This window comes from Marmota flaviventris, chromosome 6 (genome assembly GCF_047511675.1).
Source record: "Marmota flaviventris isolate mMarFla1 chromosome 6, mMarFla1.hap1, whole genome shotgun sequence".
Taxonomy (NCBI): Eukaryota; Metazoa; Chordata; class Mammalia; order Rodentia; family Sciuridae; genus Marmota; species Marmota flaviventris.
The window spans coordinates 76649120-76663428 of NC_092503.1; the positions used below are offsets into that span (position 1 = coordinate 76649120).

At 35.4% G+C, this 14309-nt stretch overlaps 1 protein-coding gene across 2 annotated transcripts in view; it reads right to left on the minus strand.

Annotated features, from left to right (window-relative positions):
- Positions 1-13023, minus strand: part of Cyb5r4 (cytochrome b5 reductase 4) — an 86603-nt gene extending 73580 nt beyond the window's left edge. For both annotated transcript variants that reach the window (XM_027928192.2, XM_027928191.2), the window contains exons 1-2: positions 12827-13023; positions 7116-7269 (exon numbers count right to left, since the gene is read on the minus strand). In XM_027928192.2, coding sequence (XP_027783993.2) covers positions 7116-7269; positions 12827-12940 — 268 coding nt within the window. In that variant the 5' untranslated portion in view covers positions 12941-13023. The remainder of the gene's footprint in view (positions 1-7115; positions 7270-12826) is intronic.
- Between the last annotated feature and the right edge of the window lie 1286 nt (positions 13024-14309).

The following is a 14309-nucleotide window of genomic DNA, read 5'->3' on the forward strand; positions in this document are numbered from 1 at the left end:
TATGATCTTTTAAGATCTATCTTCTTTCACTTAGCATGTTCTCAAGGTTCATCCATGACATGTATCAGTAGTTTTCCTTTTTATGAATAGATAATATTCCAAGTATGGATATATCACATTGTGTTTATACATTCATCAGTAGATGAACATAGTTGTTTCTACAGATAGTTTTTGTGTAGACATTTATGTTTTCATGTTCATTTTATTTGACATATAATCCTAGGGGTAAACTTGGTGGGTCAGATAGTGTTACAATTTGGATTTAGAATATCCTCTAAAGGTCCATGTGTAGAAGGGTTGGTTCCCAGCCCATGGTGCTACTGGCAGATAGTGGAACCTTCAGTAAGTGAGTCCTAGTAGAAAGAAGTTAAGTTACTAAAGTTGTAGCCTTGAAGTGGACACTGTGACCCTTTCTTGTTTTTCTGCCTGCTGGCTATTATGAGTAGAGCAGTTCCCTCTGCCACATGGTCCCATTATGATATACTTCCTTGCCACAGACTCAAAAGCAATAGAGCCAACTGATCATGAGTTGAAAGCTCTGAAATCATGAGCTTACTTCCTTATAAGTTGTTCATCTCAGGTATTTTGCCACAGTGATGAAAAGCTGACTGACACATATAGTATTCTATATTTAACCTTTTGAGAAATAGCCAGGCTATTTTTCCATTTTCACCAGCAATGTATGAAGGTACTTACTAATTTCAGAGAGCTCTTTTTTGGTCACTACTTCAACTCCCCATAGAGAGGAAAAGCCTTTTCCCACTGAGAACCCAAATCATATCACCTATCTCAGATGATTAAAGTCAAAACTGGACTACAGGATACTTCAACCTCATCTCACACTTAGCTCTGTAAGACAGTGCTTAAAGACAGTCCAATGGAAGACTCTGAAACATTTTATACCTACTAATCAATCTCCCAGAGGAAGCTACCACAATTTACTACATGACCATGGTTCAGACCACACACCCATTAATAATTTTTCATTTCTTCTTTGTTCTTTTTTGTAAGTCAGAGAGTCTCACAGATTAGTATAGAGACTCCTGAGGGAGCTCAAGACACTTTTGGTGGTCCAAGACCAAAAATTTTTCACAGTGAGACTAAAATGTTATGCCTTTTTAAATTCACATTCTTTCACAAATGTAGGGTTTTCTAGAGACTACAAAACGTGTGATGTAAGACTGGATGCAGAAGGTAACATGATAATACACTTATCATCTACTGACACACAACATGGTTATTTACCAAAATGTAAAATAATACCACTATTCTGTTTTTCTGATTTAAAAAGTAGATATTTTTCATAAACGTAAGTACTATAAAAGATAACATATAGTGAATTTATGTGTTAGTCAGTTTTTTGTTGCTGTTACCATAATACCTGACAAGAACAACTTAGAGGGGGAAAAGTTTATTTGGGACTCATGGTTTCAGAGGCTCAATCCATGGATGGCCAACTCTATTGCCTAACGTGAGGTAGAACATCTTGGTGGAAGGGCATGGTAGAAGAAAGGTGTTCAGTTCATGGCACCTGGGAAACAGAGAGAGAGAGAAGGGGGCCAGGGACAGATGTGGTCCAGGCCACAGCTCCACAGACCTACACAGACACCCAGTACAGCAGTAACTATTATTCAAATTATTAGTCTATAAAATGGATTAATCCACTGATGAGGTTATAGCTCTCAATGTAATCACTTCCTAAAAGCCCCACCTTTGAACCTCGCTGTATTGGGGACTATATTTTTAAAACAAGAGTTTTTCAGGGGACATTAAAGATCCAAACCATAATAATTTTATTTTATTTTTAAATTAATATTAAAATATTCTTTAGGTTTCTTAATTTTAATTTCTAAGAGGCAAATATCAATTAAGATCATCATACAAAGCCCTTTGGGGATCCATGATAATTTTTTACATAATAAAGGGATCTTAAGACCAAAAAGTTTGAGGATCACTGCTATAAGCAAAATTAGTAATTTTGTAATCAGATTAAAAAATAATTTTTAGTTTTAAAATTCAAATATTTAACTCTAAAGTCCCATATTATATCCCATCAACAAAATTTATCTTAAGCCTATCATGTATGTACCAAGAATTATGTCACCATATTGTATTACTCCTATTTATTTAAATTATTCACCACTGTTCATGTTGTTGACTTCAAAATAAATGAGGAGGGAGAAGATATGTTCATAAGGTAAAATCATGGTATATTTCACTGTATTCAAAATGTACAGCTTGATTTTTTTGTAAGTACTGTGACTACTTTGCCATCTTGTGTTCAGTAAAGAAATTGCACATTATTTTCATTATGTCTACTGATATTTATCTAATTACAATTGCTCAGAAAAATCTGCAACTATAACTGCAGATTTTTAATTCTCTCCCTCAATTCTGCTAATGTTTGCTTTATATATTTTGAAGCTCTGTTGACACATAAAAACACTAAGAACTCTTTTCATCATTACAAAACTTCCATATTTGTTAAAATTCTTGTCCTTGGTAATACTTTTTATCTGATATTAATATAATCCAACCAGTAAGGTCAAATCAAACTTTTACTTCCTGTCTAGATAATATACATTTTTCTACACATTTTGTTTCAACTTATCTGTAACTTTCAACTTAATCTGTAAGTTATCTGTATCTCTAAAGTATACCTCTTTTTTTAAATTTTTTTTTTTAAATTTTTAGGTGGACACAACATCTTTATTTTATTTTTATGTGGTGCTGAGAATCGAACCCTGTGCCTCATGCATGCTAGGCAAGTGCGCTACCACTTGAGCCACATCCTCAGCCCTAAAGTATATCTCTTATAGACATTATGTAGACAGGTCCTGATAACATGAACAGACACACACGCAACATAGACAATCTCTACCTTTTAATTAAAGCGCTTGGTCCATTTACATGTAGATTAACTATTATAGATGAATTTGAATCTACCTTTTTATTAATTCCCCAGACCCTAAATTTTCTGTCTCTGTTCCTCTCCCTTCCTTATTTTAAGTTAACCAATTTTCTATAGAATTTAATTTAGCCTTATCTCTTTGCATTATTTTTAATAACTGTTTTGAAAATTACAGTATATATCCATAACTTTTACTTGCTTACTTATGAATTAATATTATACCTCTTCATGTGTAAATTCATGTTTACTGCTCTCTATCCCCTGTTCTTTTTTTTTTTAGTTGTAGATGAATACAATGCCTTTATTTATTTACTTATTTATATTATGTGTGCTGAAGATTGAACCCAGTGCCTCACACGTGCTAGGCAAGCGCTATACCACTGAGCCAAAACCTCAGCCCTATCGCCTATTCTTTTTTTTTTTTCCTGCAATATGGAAAAAATACGCTTTGCCCAATTTCCCCAGACATGAATCATTACCATTCAGGAACTAGCCAGCAATGCCTCTTGCAGACCCCTTGCAGAGTTCTAAAGACAAACCAGAGCCCAAAAATTCTTTCTTCCCTTAAACCCACCCATATCATTATTTACAGAATTCACTTTTACACTGGTATCAAAAAATTATACTAAAAATTTATCACTAAACTAACTTTATTATATTTTTTCCCTCTTAAATTTCTTTGCTAAATATCTTCCCTGTCCTGGTGACTTCTGCTTCTTATGTAAGACCACAATACAATGTTATAACTTTTGCTTTAAACAGTCATGTATTCTTTAATAGTGAAGAAAGTAAAATGTAATCTTTTCTCTTATGCAAAGACTGTTTTAGTCACCTTTTTCACTGCTGAGATGAAATGACCCCACCAAGCACAACTGTTGAGAAGGAAGAATTTATTTGAGGGCTCATGGTTTCAGAGGTCTCAGTTCATAGATAGCTGGCTCCATTCCTCAGGGCTTGAGGTAAGACAGACGTTAACAACATGGAAGAAGAGTGTGGCAAAGGGAACCAGCTCATATGACGATCAGAAAGCAGAGAGAGACTCCACTGGTCAGATACAAATATATACCCAAAGCCATGCCTCAATTCCCACCTCCTCCAGCCACACCATACTACTTCAGTTACCACTCTGTTAATCACTATCATGGGATTAAATCACTGATTGGGTTAAGACTCTTAAAACCTGATCCTTTCTCTTCTGAACTTTCTTGTACTGTTTCACGTGAGCTTTTGGGGGACATCTCACATCCAAACCATAACAAATACCATTTCCTGACTTCTTGAGCTGGAAGTCAGAAATCACTATCTTTCGAACTGATGAACTCCTTTTAGCATTTCTTATAGTGCAAGTTAGCTGGTAATAAATTCTCAGTTTAAAAAGTTCTTATTTCAATTTAGCCTCAAAAAGAATTCTGTATCTTTGTGAACATAAAATTCAGAGTTGATGGTAGCATATTTTTCCTCAGCAGTCATTTTATTGTTTCTTGGTATGTTTTCTCTGACTACTTTCAAGATTTTCTCTTTATCTTTGACTTTCAGCAAATGGATGTGCCTAGATGTGGTTTGCTTTCTATTGACCATGTTTGGATTTGCTAAGCTTCTAAATTCACAATTATATGTATTTCTTCAAATTTGTGAAATATTTCGCCTCTATTCTTCAAATATTTTTCTCATTCTTTTCCTCCTCCTGGAATTCTATACATATATATTAGACATTTTTATCTTCTCTGATAAGTCTCTGAGACTGTCTAATTGTGTTCCTCTCTGTTCTTCAGATTGGATAATCCTACTATCTATCTGCAAGTTCACTAAATCTTCCTTATATCACCTCCAAACTACTATAAAACCAAATATCAAATTTTTAAAAAAATTTCATATATGCTAATTTTTGGTTCTAGATGTTCATTTTTTATAATTGCTATTTCTCTGAGATATCCTATTTATTCATTTTATACATACATTCTTTTACTTCTTTGTATACTTATAATACGTACTTTAAAATTCTTGTGAATTAAATTCAAACACCTAGATCATCTCCAGTATGCCTTTTCTCTTCAATGTGTTTAATAACTTTGGATAAGGTAGTAGAAACTCTAGATTCTGTTATATTCCTCCAACAAATTTTGTTTTAGTAGGTAATTGACTAGACCCAAACTCAAACTCTTTCCCATTTGGGAAATTGAAAATTTAAAGCTTTCTTCAATGTTTTAGTTTTGGGGGTACTTATAGTCTGTCATACATGCAAGAAATAGTTTATATTCTTCTCTGGATCCTTCTTTTTTTGAATTTTCTCCTTCACTTTCTACTTATTGCAAATACCCCAATCTCTGTCTTCTAGTTCTTTAAGCCAGTAGGGGTGCCAGTCTCCATCTGAGTTGTATCTACATTTCATGGCATCAACACTTCAGACTTAACCTCTAATTAAATGCCATAAGAAACAGGAAACTTACCCAGGGACATTCCCTTCTACTAAATACAAATGGCCCTTGTCCTCTAGTTTCTGTCCACTTTCGGTTGCTCACCAGGTCTTTAGATAAATTTTTCTTTTTATATTTTGTCCTGAGGTTGCTGGAGTATTGGTCCAATAGAAGCTAATCAGCTATAACTAAATATAACTCTGCATGTTATTTTAGAAAAACAGTATAACTTTTGCCAATTTCAATGGAAACATAAGGAAAAGAAACTAATGAAAAATAAATGGATTTCTCAAGAATTTAAAGTAATTTTAAAGAAAAATAACTAAGGGGGTACATTTGTGAAAGTTACAGGGTGGTAGACTATCTTAGGACTTCTGGATTTAAAAGCATTCATTTATTTCCCATACTCCTGAAAACTTTCTAAAATAAATGTTAGGGATAAATAAGATGTAAATCCACAGAGACATAGAAGTCAGAAAATGAAATGACAGCAATGAAGTTTTGGAAGCCTAAGAGTCAAATGGATAAGTGATAACATACTTCACAGAATGAAATAAAAGGTGAAAATAAAAACCTATGATAAATTGTAAGGGAATTCATGAAAAAGGCAACTTACTCAACAGAACCCCCACAATTTTTAAAAATTATAACAGCTATGAAGAAAAGGACAATTACATTTAGTCACAAATTTTCTTTTACTTTCAGTTGGGATTACATTAGAAATTATTGGTAATCCTTCCCCTTTAAACAGAGGGTATTAGTAGTGTTATGGTTTGGATGTAAAGTGTCCCCCTAAAGTTCACATAAGACAATGCAAGAAGGTTCAGAGGGGAAATGACTGGGTTAAGAGACCCTTTGAGGTAACATACCCCAAAGCCACTCCCTAATTCTCACCTCCTCCAGCCATACCCTACCAGCCTTCCATTACCACTCATGGTCCACATCACTCAGTAGATCATGATGTAAGCTGCTTCCCTCTGCCACACTCTTCCACTGTGATGCTCAGCCTTATCTCAAATTCCTAGGAATGGAGCCAGCCTTCTGTGGACTAGGACCTCTGAAACCATGAGCCCTCAAATAAACTTTTCCTCTCCTAAAATTATTCTGATCCAATCCTTCAGTCAAAACAGTGGAAAATCTGAATAAAACAGTAGATGTTTAGTATGTCTGACTGTCTCAAGAACATCACTGTGGAGACTGGATGTACAGGTTCACTGTATCTATTACTATACTTTTGTCTCTCCTAGACACCAGATTGTTGGTTACCATGAGTTCTGCTTTCATCAGCTACACCTCTCAGCTCATTTCTTCAACTATTTTGGAATTTCTAAGTTACTATGAGCTAGAAAAAACAGGCAACTAATATTGCCACATACATTAAGTAATAAAATTTGCTGTAAATGAGAACTAAATATTTGGCTTTAATGTAGGCCTTCTGATTTCCTTTAGAGTCTCTGAGACTGTATAAACTGTGTGCTACTGAATAATTTTACCTTTGGCATTAAACTGCCTGGCCAACACTTGTTTCCTTTCAAAGGGAACAGAATATGGGGATGTGAGAGGAGGGGAAAAAAGTTTCATTTCAGAAACTTTCTGCATCAAAATGTAAACAGTTTCATAAAGAAAGAACACTGTCTAAGGCAAGAACAATATTATTTATTGCCCAGTATGGGCATATTTTTGTTTTCTAATTCTGAATCTGATCACCAAATAATAAGACTATGTATGATATGTTATAACAAAAGGAAAATCCAGCACATTTTTAAAGTTATTTAATAACTACCACCTACCTCTTATGCATATCCAACAATCTTCTTTTTTGTTATGTTTCTTAAGTTCTTCTTCAGTTACGTCAATTAACCTGCCTTTTAATCCTGTTAGGTCCTTTCCACTTTTGGACAGTCGAATCCAATCCATAAGACTTCTGCCTTGTTTTAAAGGTACCTAGAAAAGGAAAAAGGCTGAATTAAATTTGGAATCTTCAAGTTAATTGCTTTCCCTTTGTCCTGAGACTTGTCTTCAGAATACTGCATTACTTTTATTCTCATTAAAAAAAGATAAAAATGAAAATCTAACAATTCTACAAATCCTCATAGCTTTAGGAGGCATCAACATTGTTTTTGCTACATTAGAATTATAAATAGAAAATTATTTAAAATATCTGGGCTATGAATTTTCATCATAATGGTATCATAATATAACAGGAAAAATATTCAATCCAAAGTCAGAAAACATGTCCTTGTCCTGGCTCTGTCACTGATTATGTTAGAACAGCCACTCTCAACCAAAATTTCTTCCCCCTAAATATACAGAGATTTGAGGAAAGAAAAGATACACAAATGATTGGCTATCACTGACTTTCTTTGAATTATCACTACAAACAGAAAAACTGGAATAACTTTGCATTAAAAATGCTTTTTAAGAATCCACTGAGAAAGTTTATCACAATGGAAAATAATCACACGTAGAGAAGGCCAACCCCTGGCCAACCCTGACAGATTTCTACATAGCCCTGAGCTAAGACTAGTTTTCACACATGGTGGTGAGAGTGAAATGACTGAAAACTTATGAGGCTCTCAAAGCCTAAAATATTGTAGTTTCTTGATATTCGTGGGAGATGTGTTCCAAGATCCTCAGTGAAACCAAGGATAGCAGCAAACCCTATATATGCTAGCTGTTTCCTATATATAAATTTCTTTTTCCTTCTTTATAGTTTCACAGATAGGAGCTCATTCTTGCTACAGATCTTAGCAACCTAAGCATACAATTTGTTTTTTAATCCTTAAGATGAAAAACTTTAACCTCTTCACTTAAAGGAAGCACTTTATGGTTTCTCTGGCATACCCAAATTGTTAGCATCACTACTCTTGCACTTTGGGGCCAGTATTAAGTAAAATAATGTTACTTGAAGATAAGAATTACAATATGCAATAGTCATTCTGATAACTAAGAAATGGCTTCTAAATGATTGACAGGTGTGTTGCCCATATGGTTTAGACTTGCTAGACAAAGAAATGTTACATATGCTAGGCAGGATGGAAGGGGACTGCACAAGATTTCCTCATAATACTTAAAACAGCATGAAATCTAAAATTTATGAATTGTTTATTTCTGCCATTTTCCATTTAATATTTTCAGACTAGAGTTGACTGTGAGTGACTGAAACCACAGAACACAAAACCATGAATAAGAGTAGACTACTATACTTACCATAAGGTCCTTTTAAGAAAACGTCTGCCAATACCTGATTACAGGATTTACTAACAGGATGTTCTGGGGTTTGGTTTGGTTTTTAAAAATACACTTTAAAGTCTTTTAGATGAAAAGCTGCTATGGTCTGAATGTGTTCCCCAAAAAGCACATGTGTAAAATTAATCCCCAAGGCAACTGGATAGGAAGTTGTGGCCTTTGAGTGGTTTTATAAAGTTCATAGGGGCTTCACCTCATAAATGCATTAATGCTGATTATAAAAGGGCTTAAGTAGGAGGCATAACAATACCAGACCTTAAATTATACTACAGCGTTATAGTAACAAAAATAGCATGGTACTGGCAGCAAAACAGACATGAAAATCAATGGAACAAATAGAAGATACAGAAACAAACTCACCTAAATATAGTTATCTTATACTAGACAAAGGTGCCATAAACATATATTGGAGAAAAGATAGCCTCTTCAACAAATGTGCTGGGAAAATTGGAAATCCATATGTAGCAGAAGAAAATCTTAACTTCTGTCTCTTACCCTAAACAAAACTCAATTCAAGGATCTAGGTATTAGAAGAGAAACTCTGTGTCTACTAGAAGCAAATGTAGGCCCAACACTCGATCATGTTAGCTTAGGAGCTAACAGGCTCAACAAGACTCTTAAAACGCAAGAAGTAAAATCAAGAATCAATAAATGCGATAGTATCAAACTAAAAACCTTCTTCACATTAAAGGAAACAATCAAGAGAATAAAGAGAGAGCCTACAGAATGGGAGAAAATCTTTGCCATCTGCACCTCAGAGCATTAATCTCCAGGATATATAAAGAACTCAAAAACACCACCAAGAAAACAATTGACCCAATCAATAAATGGGAAAAGGAACTGAACAGACACTTCACAGAAGAAATACAAATGACCAACAAATATATGGTGACACAGTTACGTCAATGCTTATAGCAGTTCAATTTACAATAGCTAAACTATGGAACCAAAGTAGATGCCCTTCAACAGATGAATGGATAAAGAAAATGTGGTATATGTACACAATGGAATAATACTCAGCCATAAAAAAGAATGACTTTATGACATTTGCTGGTAAATGTATAGATCTGGAGACGATCAGGCTACATGAAATAAGTCAATCCCAAAAAATCAAAGTTTGAATGTTCTCTCTGATATGTGGATGATAACACACAACAAGGAGGGGAGGGAAAGAATAGAAATACAGGGGATTAGACAAAGGGCTATGAAGGGAAGGGAGAGGGGAAAGGAAAGACAGTGGAATGAACCTGACATTTTTTTCCTATGTACATATATGAATACATCATAGTGAATCTCCACATCATTACATCCAAAAAACTGGGATCCTAACTAGAATAAGACATACTCCATGTTTGTATAAATATGTCAAAATAAACTCTACCAAAAAAAAAAAAAAAAAAAAGGATGGCTTAAGGCTGCTCTCTTACTCTCTATGACTTCCACAATGTTCCACCAAAGGCTCTTTCTAGATGCAGGCCCTTGACCTTAGACTTTTCAGTCTCCAAAACTGCAACAAATCAATCCCTGTTCTTTACCAATTATCCAGGCTTAAGTATTGAGTAATATATAGAAATGGTATTAATATTTCAATCAGTTAAGACAACCTAGTGAAAATTTTTTCTGTAACATGGCTACTATTTATATTTAGTATGTAACATAGTACCAGAAAAAATGTTTAATGCAAAAGCAGGCACTTTCAAGTTTTTACACCTCACTTTCCTGAATCATACTTATTCCATGTACCAATTTATCCCCAAAATAAACAAATTAATAGATCTGTGGTACATTTCCAATTTCACATTTCACCCTGAATTTCAAATCTATATTGTCCCATTCTGACTGTCTGTGAAATTCTCCAGGTTTCTTGATCCCAATCTTATAATTTATTCATTTGAAATGATTTTTTTCCTATCCCAAACCAAAACCACTGGTCTCTCTCCATTCCATAATCCCCAGGGTAGTTAATTTTTAGAAATGCAAGTCAAATTATGTACCCTCCCTCCTTCAGCGGCTCCTCATGTTACCTTATAATAATGTCTCCAAATTCCCTAGTGCTTTACCAGATCCTTCATAATATGGTCATAATTTGTTTCAAAAGATCAATGATTTAATTTTCATTTCTTTCCATTATATGCTATAGCCAAATGGGAATTGATTCCTTGATTACTATCAAGTACTCGCTCTCAAGGGTTGCTTTTTCTTCCTAGATTTGCCCCACCCCCACCCCCCAGAAGTCTCTGGAAGGCTTCTCTGATTCAGGCTACTTTTTGATCATAACACACTACTGTAGTATTTATGGTATTATATATGACTGTTTATTAATCTTTGCCACCTATGAGACTACTTGAAATCAGAGATCACATCTCTACTAAGTAGTATATAAATACTGGTTTATGAGTTATTAGTAGAAATAATAATAGCCATCACATACTGAATGCATTCTCTATGTCAAATTCAAATCTGTGAGGTTTGAATAAAACCCTAGGGTAAACAACCTTTACTGAGTGCTTACCAAAGCTGTGCTAAGAAAAAACATTATCTTACTTAATCCTATGAATAATCCGATAAAATTGGTTATTTTCAGTTATACCCAAGGAAACAAATTCAGAGATTAAGTGATGGATTTGGGAAAAGAATCCATGTCTTTCTCACTTCAAAATCTACACTTTTTTAACAATTATGATATACAACGTCACCAACTAGGTTTCATTTCCTTCAATCTATATTTGTCTCATCCAAAGTCAGTTTCCAACATGGTCAAGATTATCTTGTTTCACACACACACCAAAAAAAAGAAAAGAAAGAATCTTAATTTATTTTGAATTGCACAATAATATTATTTGTTTTCTTTATGGATTCAAAGACTCACATTTGCCATCACCCCCTGTGTAACTTTTTGTCTTTGCCTCTAAGCTTTTCCTTTAGATGGATGTTGAGAACAAGGATGGAAGTTTTAGTGGTGAGAGGCCACAACTCATAATCTAATTCTGGAAAGGCTACACTATAATCCAGTGAGTATTTAGTTTAAGGAGAGAAAGAGGTCAAGGGAGGAAGGGACACATGATTGGGTGGCTGTTAATAGATGTACAGAGCAATAAATGAAATATCACAGACAAAATCACATCACAAGACTATATGCTCCAAGGCAACATTTCTTAACCATTTTCCTTTCTGTGAAATGGAAATACTGAAAGCTTCCATTTCAAGGGTCGTTATGAAGATTAAACAAGGTAATACAGGAAAAACACTCAAAACATATATGGCCATGAAGCATTTAATAAATCTCAGTATTGGTATTATAACTGGGGATACAGACCTCTGAGAAGCACGTGAAAAATACAGATTCCTGAACCCATGTTTTAGTCTTAAATCAGAATTTCAGGTATAACTAGATAAAAATAAGGAAAGTCGGTGAAAGTCCTAAATGATGCTAAGACTCAAGAGTCCAGAAATGAAAAGAAAAAGGAGTATCCTAAATAGTTGGAATTCTCAAAAACAAAACATGAGGAAGTGGCTACAGAACAAAGCATTAGCAAATAAGAGAAGCAAGCAGCATTCAGGTTTAAGTGAACAGGGGTCACACTTTTTACTATATTTTGCAAATATAAAATGTATTTGCATCCCACCTGTTGCTAAACGTAACTATGCTTAACAAATACTCTAGCATTAGTTACATTAGCTCCGAAGTCAGCAAGTGATATCAGTACAAAAGGCATGTTGAAACAATCAGATACCTGAGAGAAAGGCAGTATGATTTGGAGAGAAGTGTCCCTAAACCTGAATGGAGGTTTGTGGACATTAGTCTTAGCTTCTCAAATATTCCCTAGCTCCAAAAATCCCCACCGCTGCAGACTGTCTCTAGTCGTCACTGTTTAGTCCTTCCCTCCTGCAAGAGAACCCACAACACTCACAACTCCTTCGGACAATGAAGAAGAGATCAGAGAGGACAGGTTGAAGGGAGGGAAGACAATATTAAGTACCCAAAATAAGGCAAGCATGGTGAGTGGTCCTGTCCCAGAGATCTGAAATTAATCCAGGGGAAAGGACCTAAATGAAGGGGACTAACAGCGGGAAAGAAGGACTAGCAGGTGAGAGGAAGGGAATGAGAGTTCCAGGACTGATGACCAGCAAGGGCTGAAGGGAACGAAGGCTCCAGAGGCGGACAGGCGGTGAGGGCAAAAACAGACTGTACTGAAGAGCGAAACGCAGGCTGGAGGCGAGCTCTGGGCGCCACCAAGTGTCACTGGCTTACCTTGCTACGCCCCCCTGAGGCGACGCGCTGCTGAGAGCTGGGGGCCGGGAAAGACTGAGAAGGGACGTTTAGCATCCTGGATCCCTGGCCCGGGCTCTGCCCGGAGTCGCTCATTCGGCTGGACCCCTCTCAGACCAGATTCTCCCGCTCCGGCTCTGCGGCCGGGCAGAGGCCAAGCCCCCGACCCACTTCCGGGGTCTCCAGGGGTGAAGCACGCCATGACGCAGAACGTTAGCGGAGGGCGGAGCCAATGGAGAGAGCGCCGGCGGGGCGGCAAGAGGGGGAAAGTACGCATGCTCAGTGGGTCCGGCCGACTAAACTTCAGCACTGGATGGAGGTGACAGCTATTTCGTGGAAAGATCAGAGAGTGAAGCTGTTCCTCAGCCCTGGTGCTGATCAAATCCGAGAATATATTATTGTAAAGTCTTGTTAACCCAGAACATCACTGTCTGTTCGTTGATAAGCAGTACGATTGTACTACCTGAAATATGGACTAAAATAACACTATTACAGCATTCTGATTTCTTTGAAATTCTCTCCTGTGAAACACCAGGCTGTACAGTAAGAAGAATCTCACAACTACCTCTGATCTTCGCCTTTACCTGCTATCATCCTGGAATATTACAGAGATATGTTTACTTGTAATTACATTGTTTATTGTGAGATTGGGTATGAACTAAAAAGGACTTCTTGACCACAGTTTACTATATTACCGTAATCCGGCAAATTTCTCCTGTTTTCTCTCTCATTAAGAAAACTGATAATGTGAATAACGTTTCATATCTACCAAATAGCTCCCCTTTGGACAAAAAAAACAAAAAAAAAAGATCAATACTTTTCCATTCTGGTCTTTAGTCTCCAGTTTTTTAGGTTTCAGGTAAATCATCCCCATTTAAGCAGTTTGTTTTAATTATAACTATCCCTTAATGTAGTACAATAAATATTGGACACCCCACACTATTTTACTACTAGATTTAAGAAGAGCAGACAAGAATTATTATCATTATTTCTTTATAATTCCTAAAAGTTTCACAGTCCTACTACTGACTTCCTTTCCAATTGTAGAATAATGATTTTAAAGTATTTTTCACTATCTGCTAGCAGACACATAATAATAAATGTGTGCTTGGTAACAAAGTGATCTTCTTCATTATCTAATAAAATAATGTTATCTGTAATTACAACATTCCAGTGAGGTCAGTACAAAATACTAGATGTTACAACATCTAGTATTCAGAGATTACATATTGTCATTCTTTGCAAAATTATACATACAGGTAAATGTGTAATTTAATGAAAAGACCGAAAATATCTCTGTAAGCCCCAAATAGTTATAATATAATCAAGACATTTGTAAATGGCATTTATTTTAAATTTCAACATTTAATTCTAATGAAGGGATAAAAAAGTCAATACTGCCATAGTATTTATATAATATTTCCTTTTATTAATAAATTATATACAAATAAATTAGTTTAAAAGA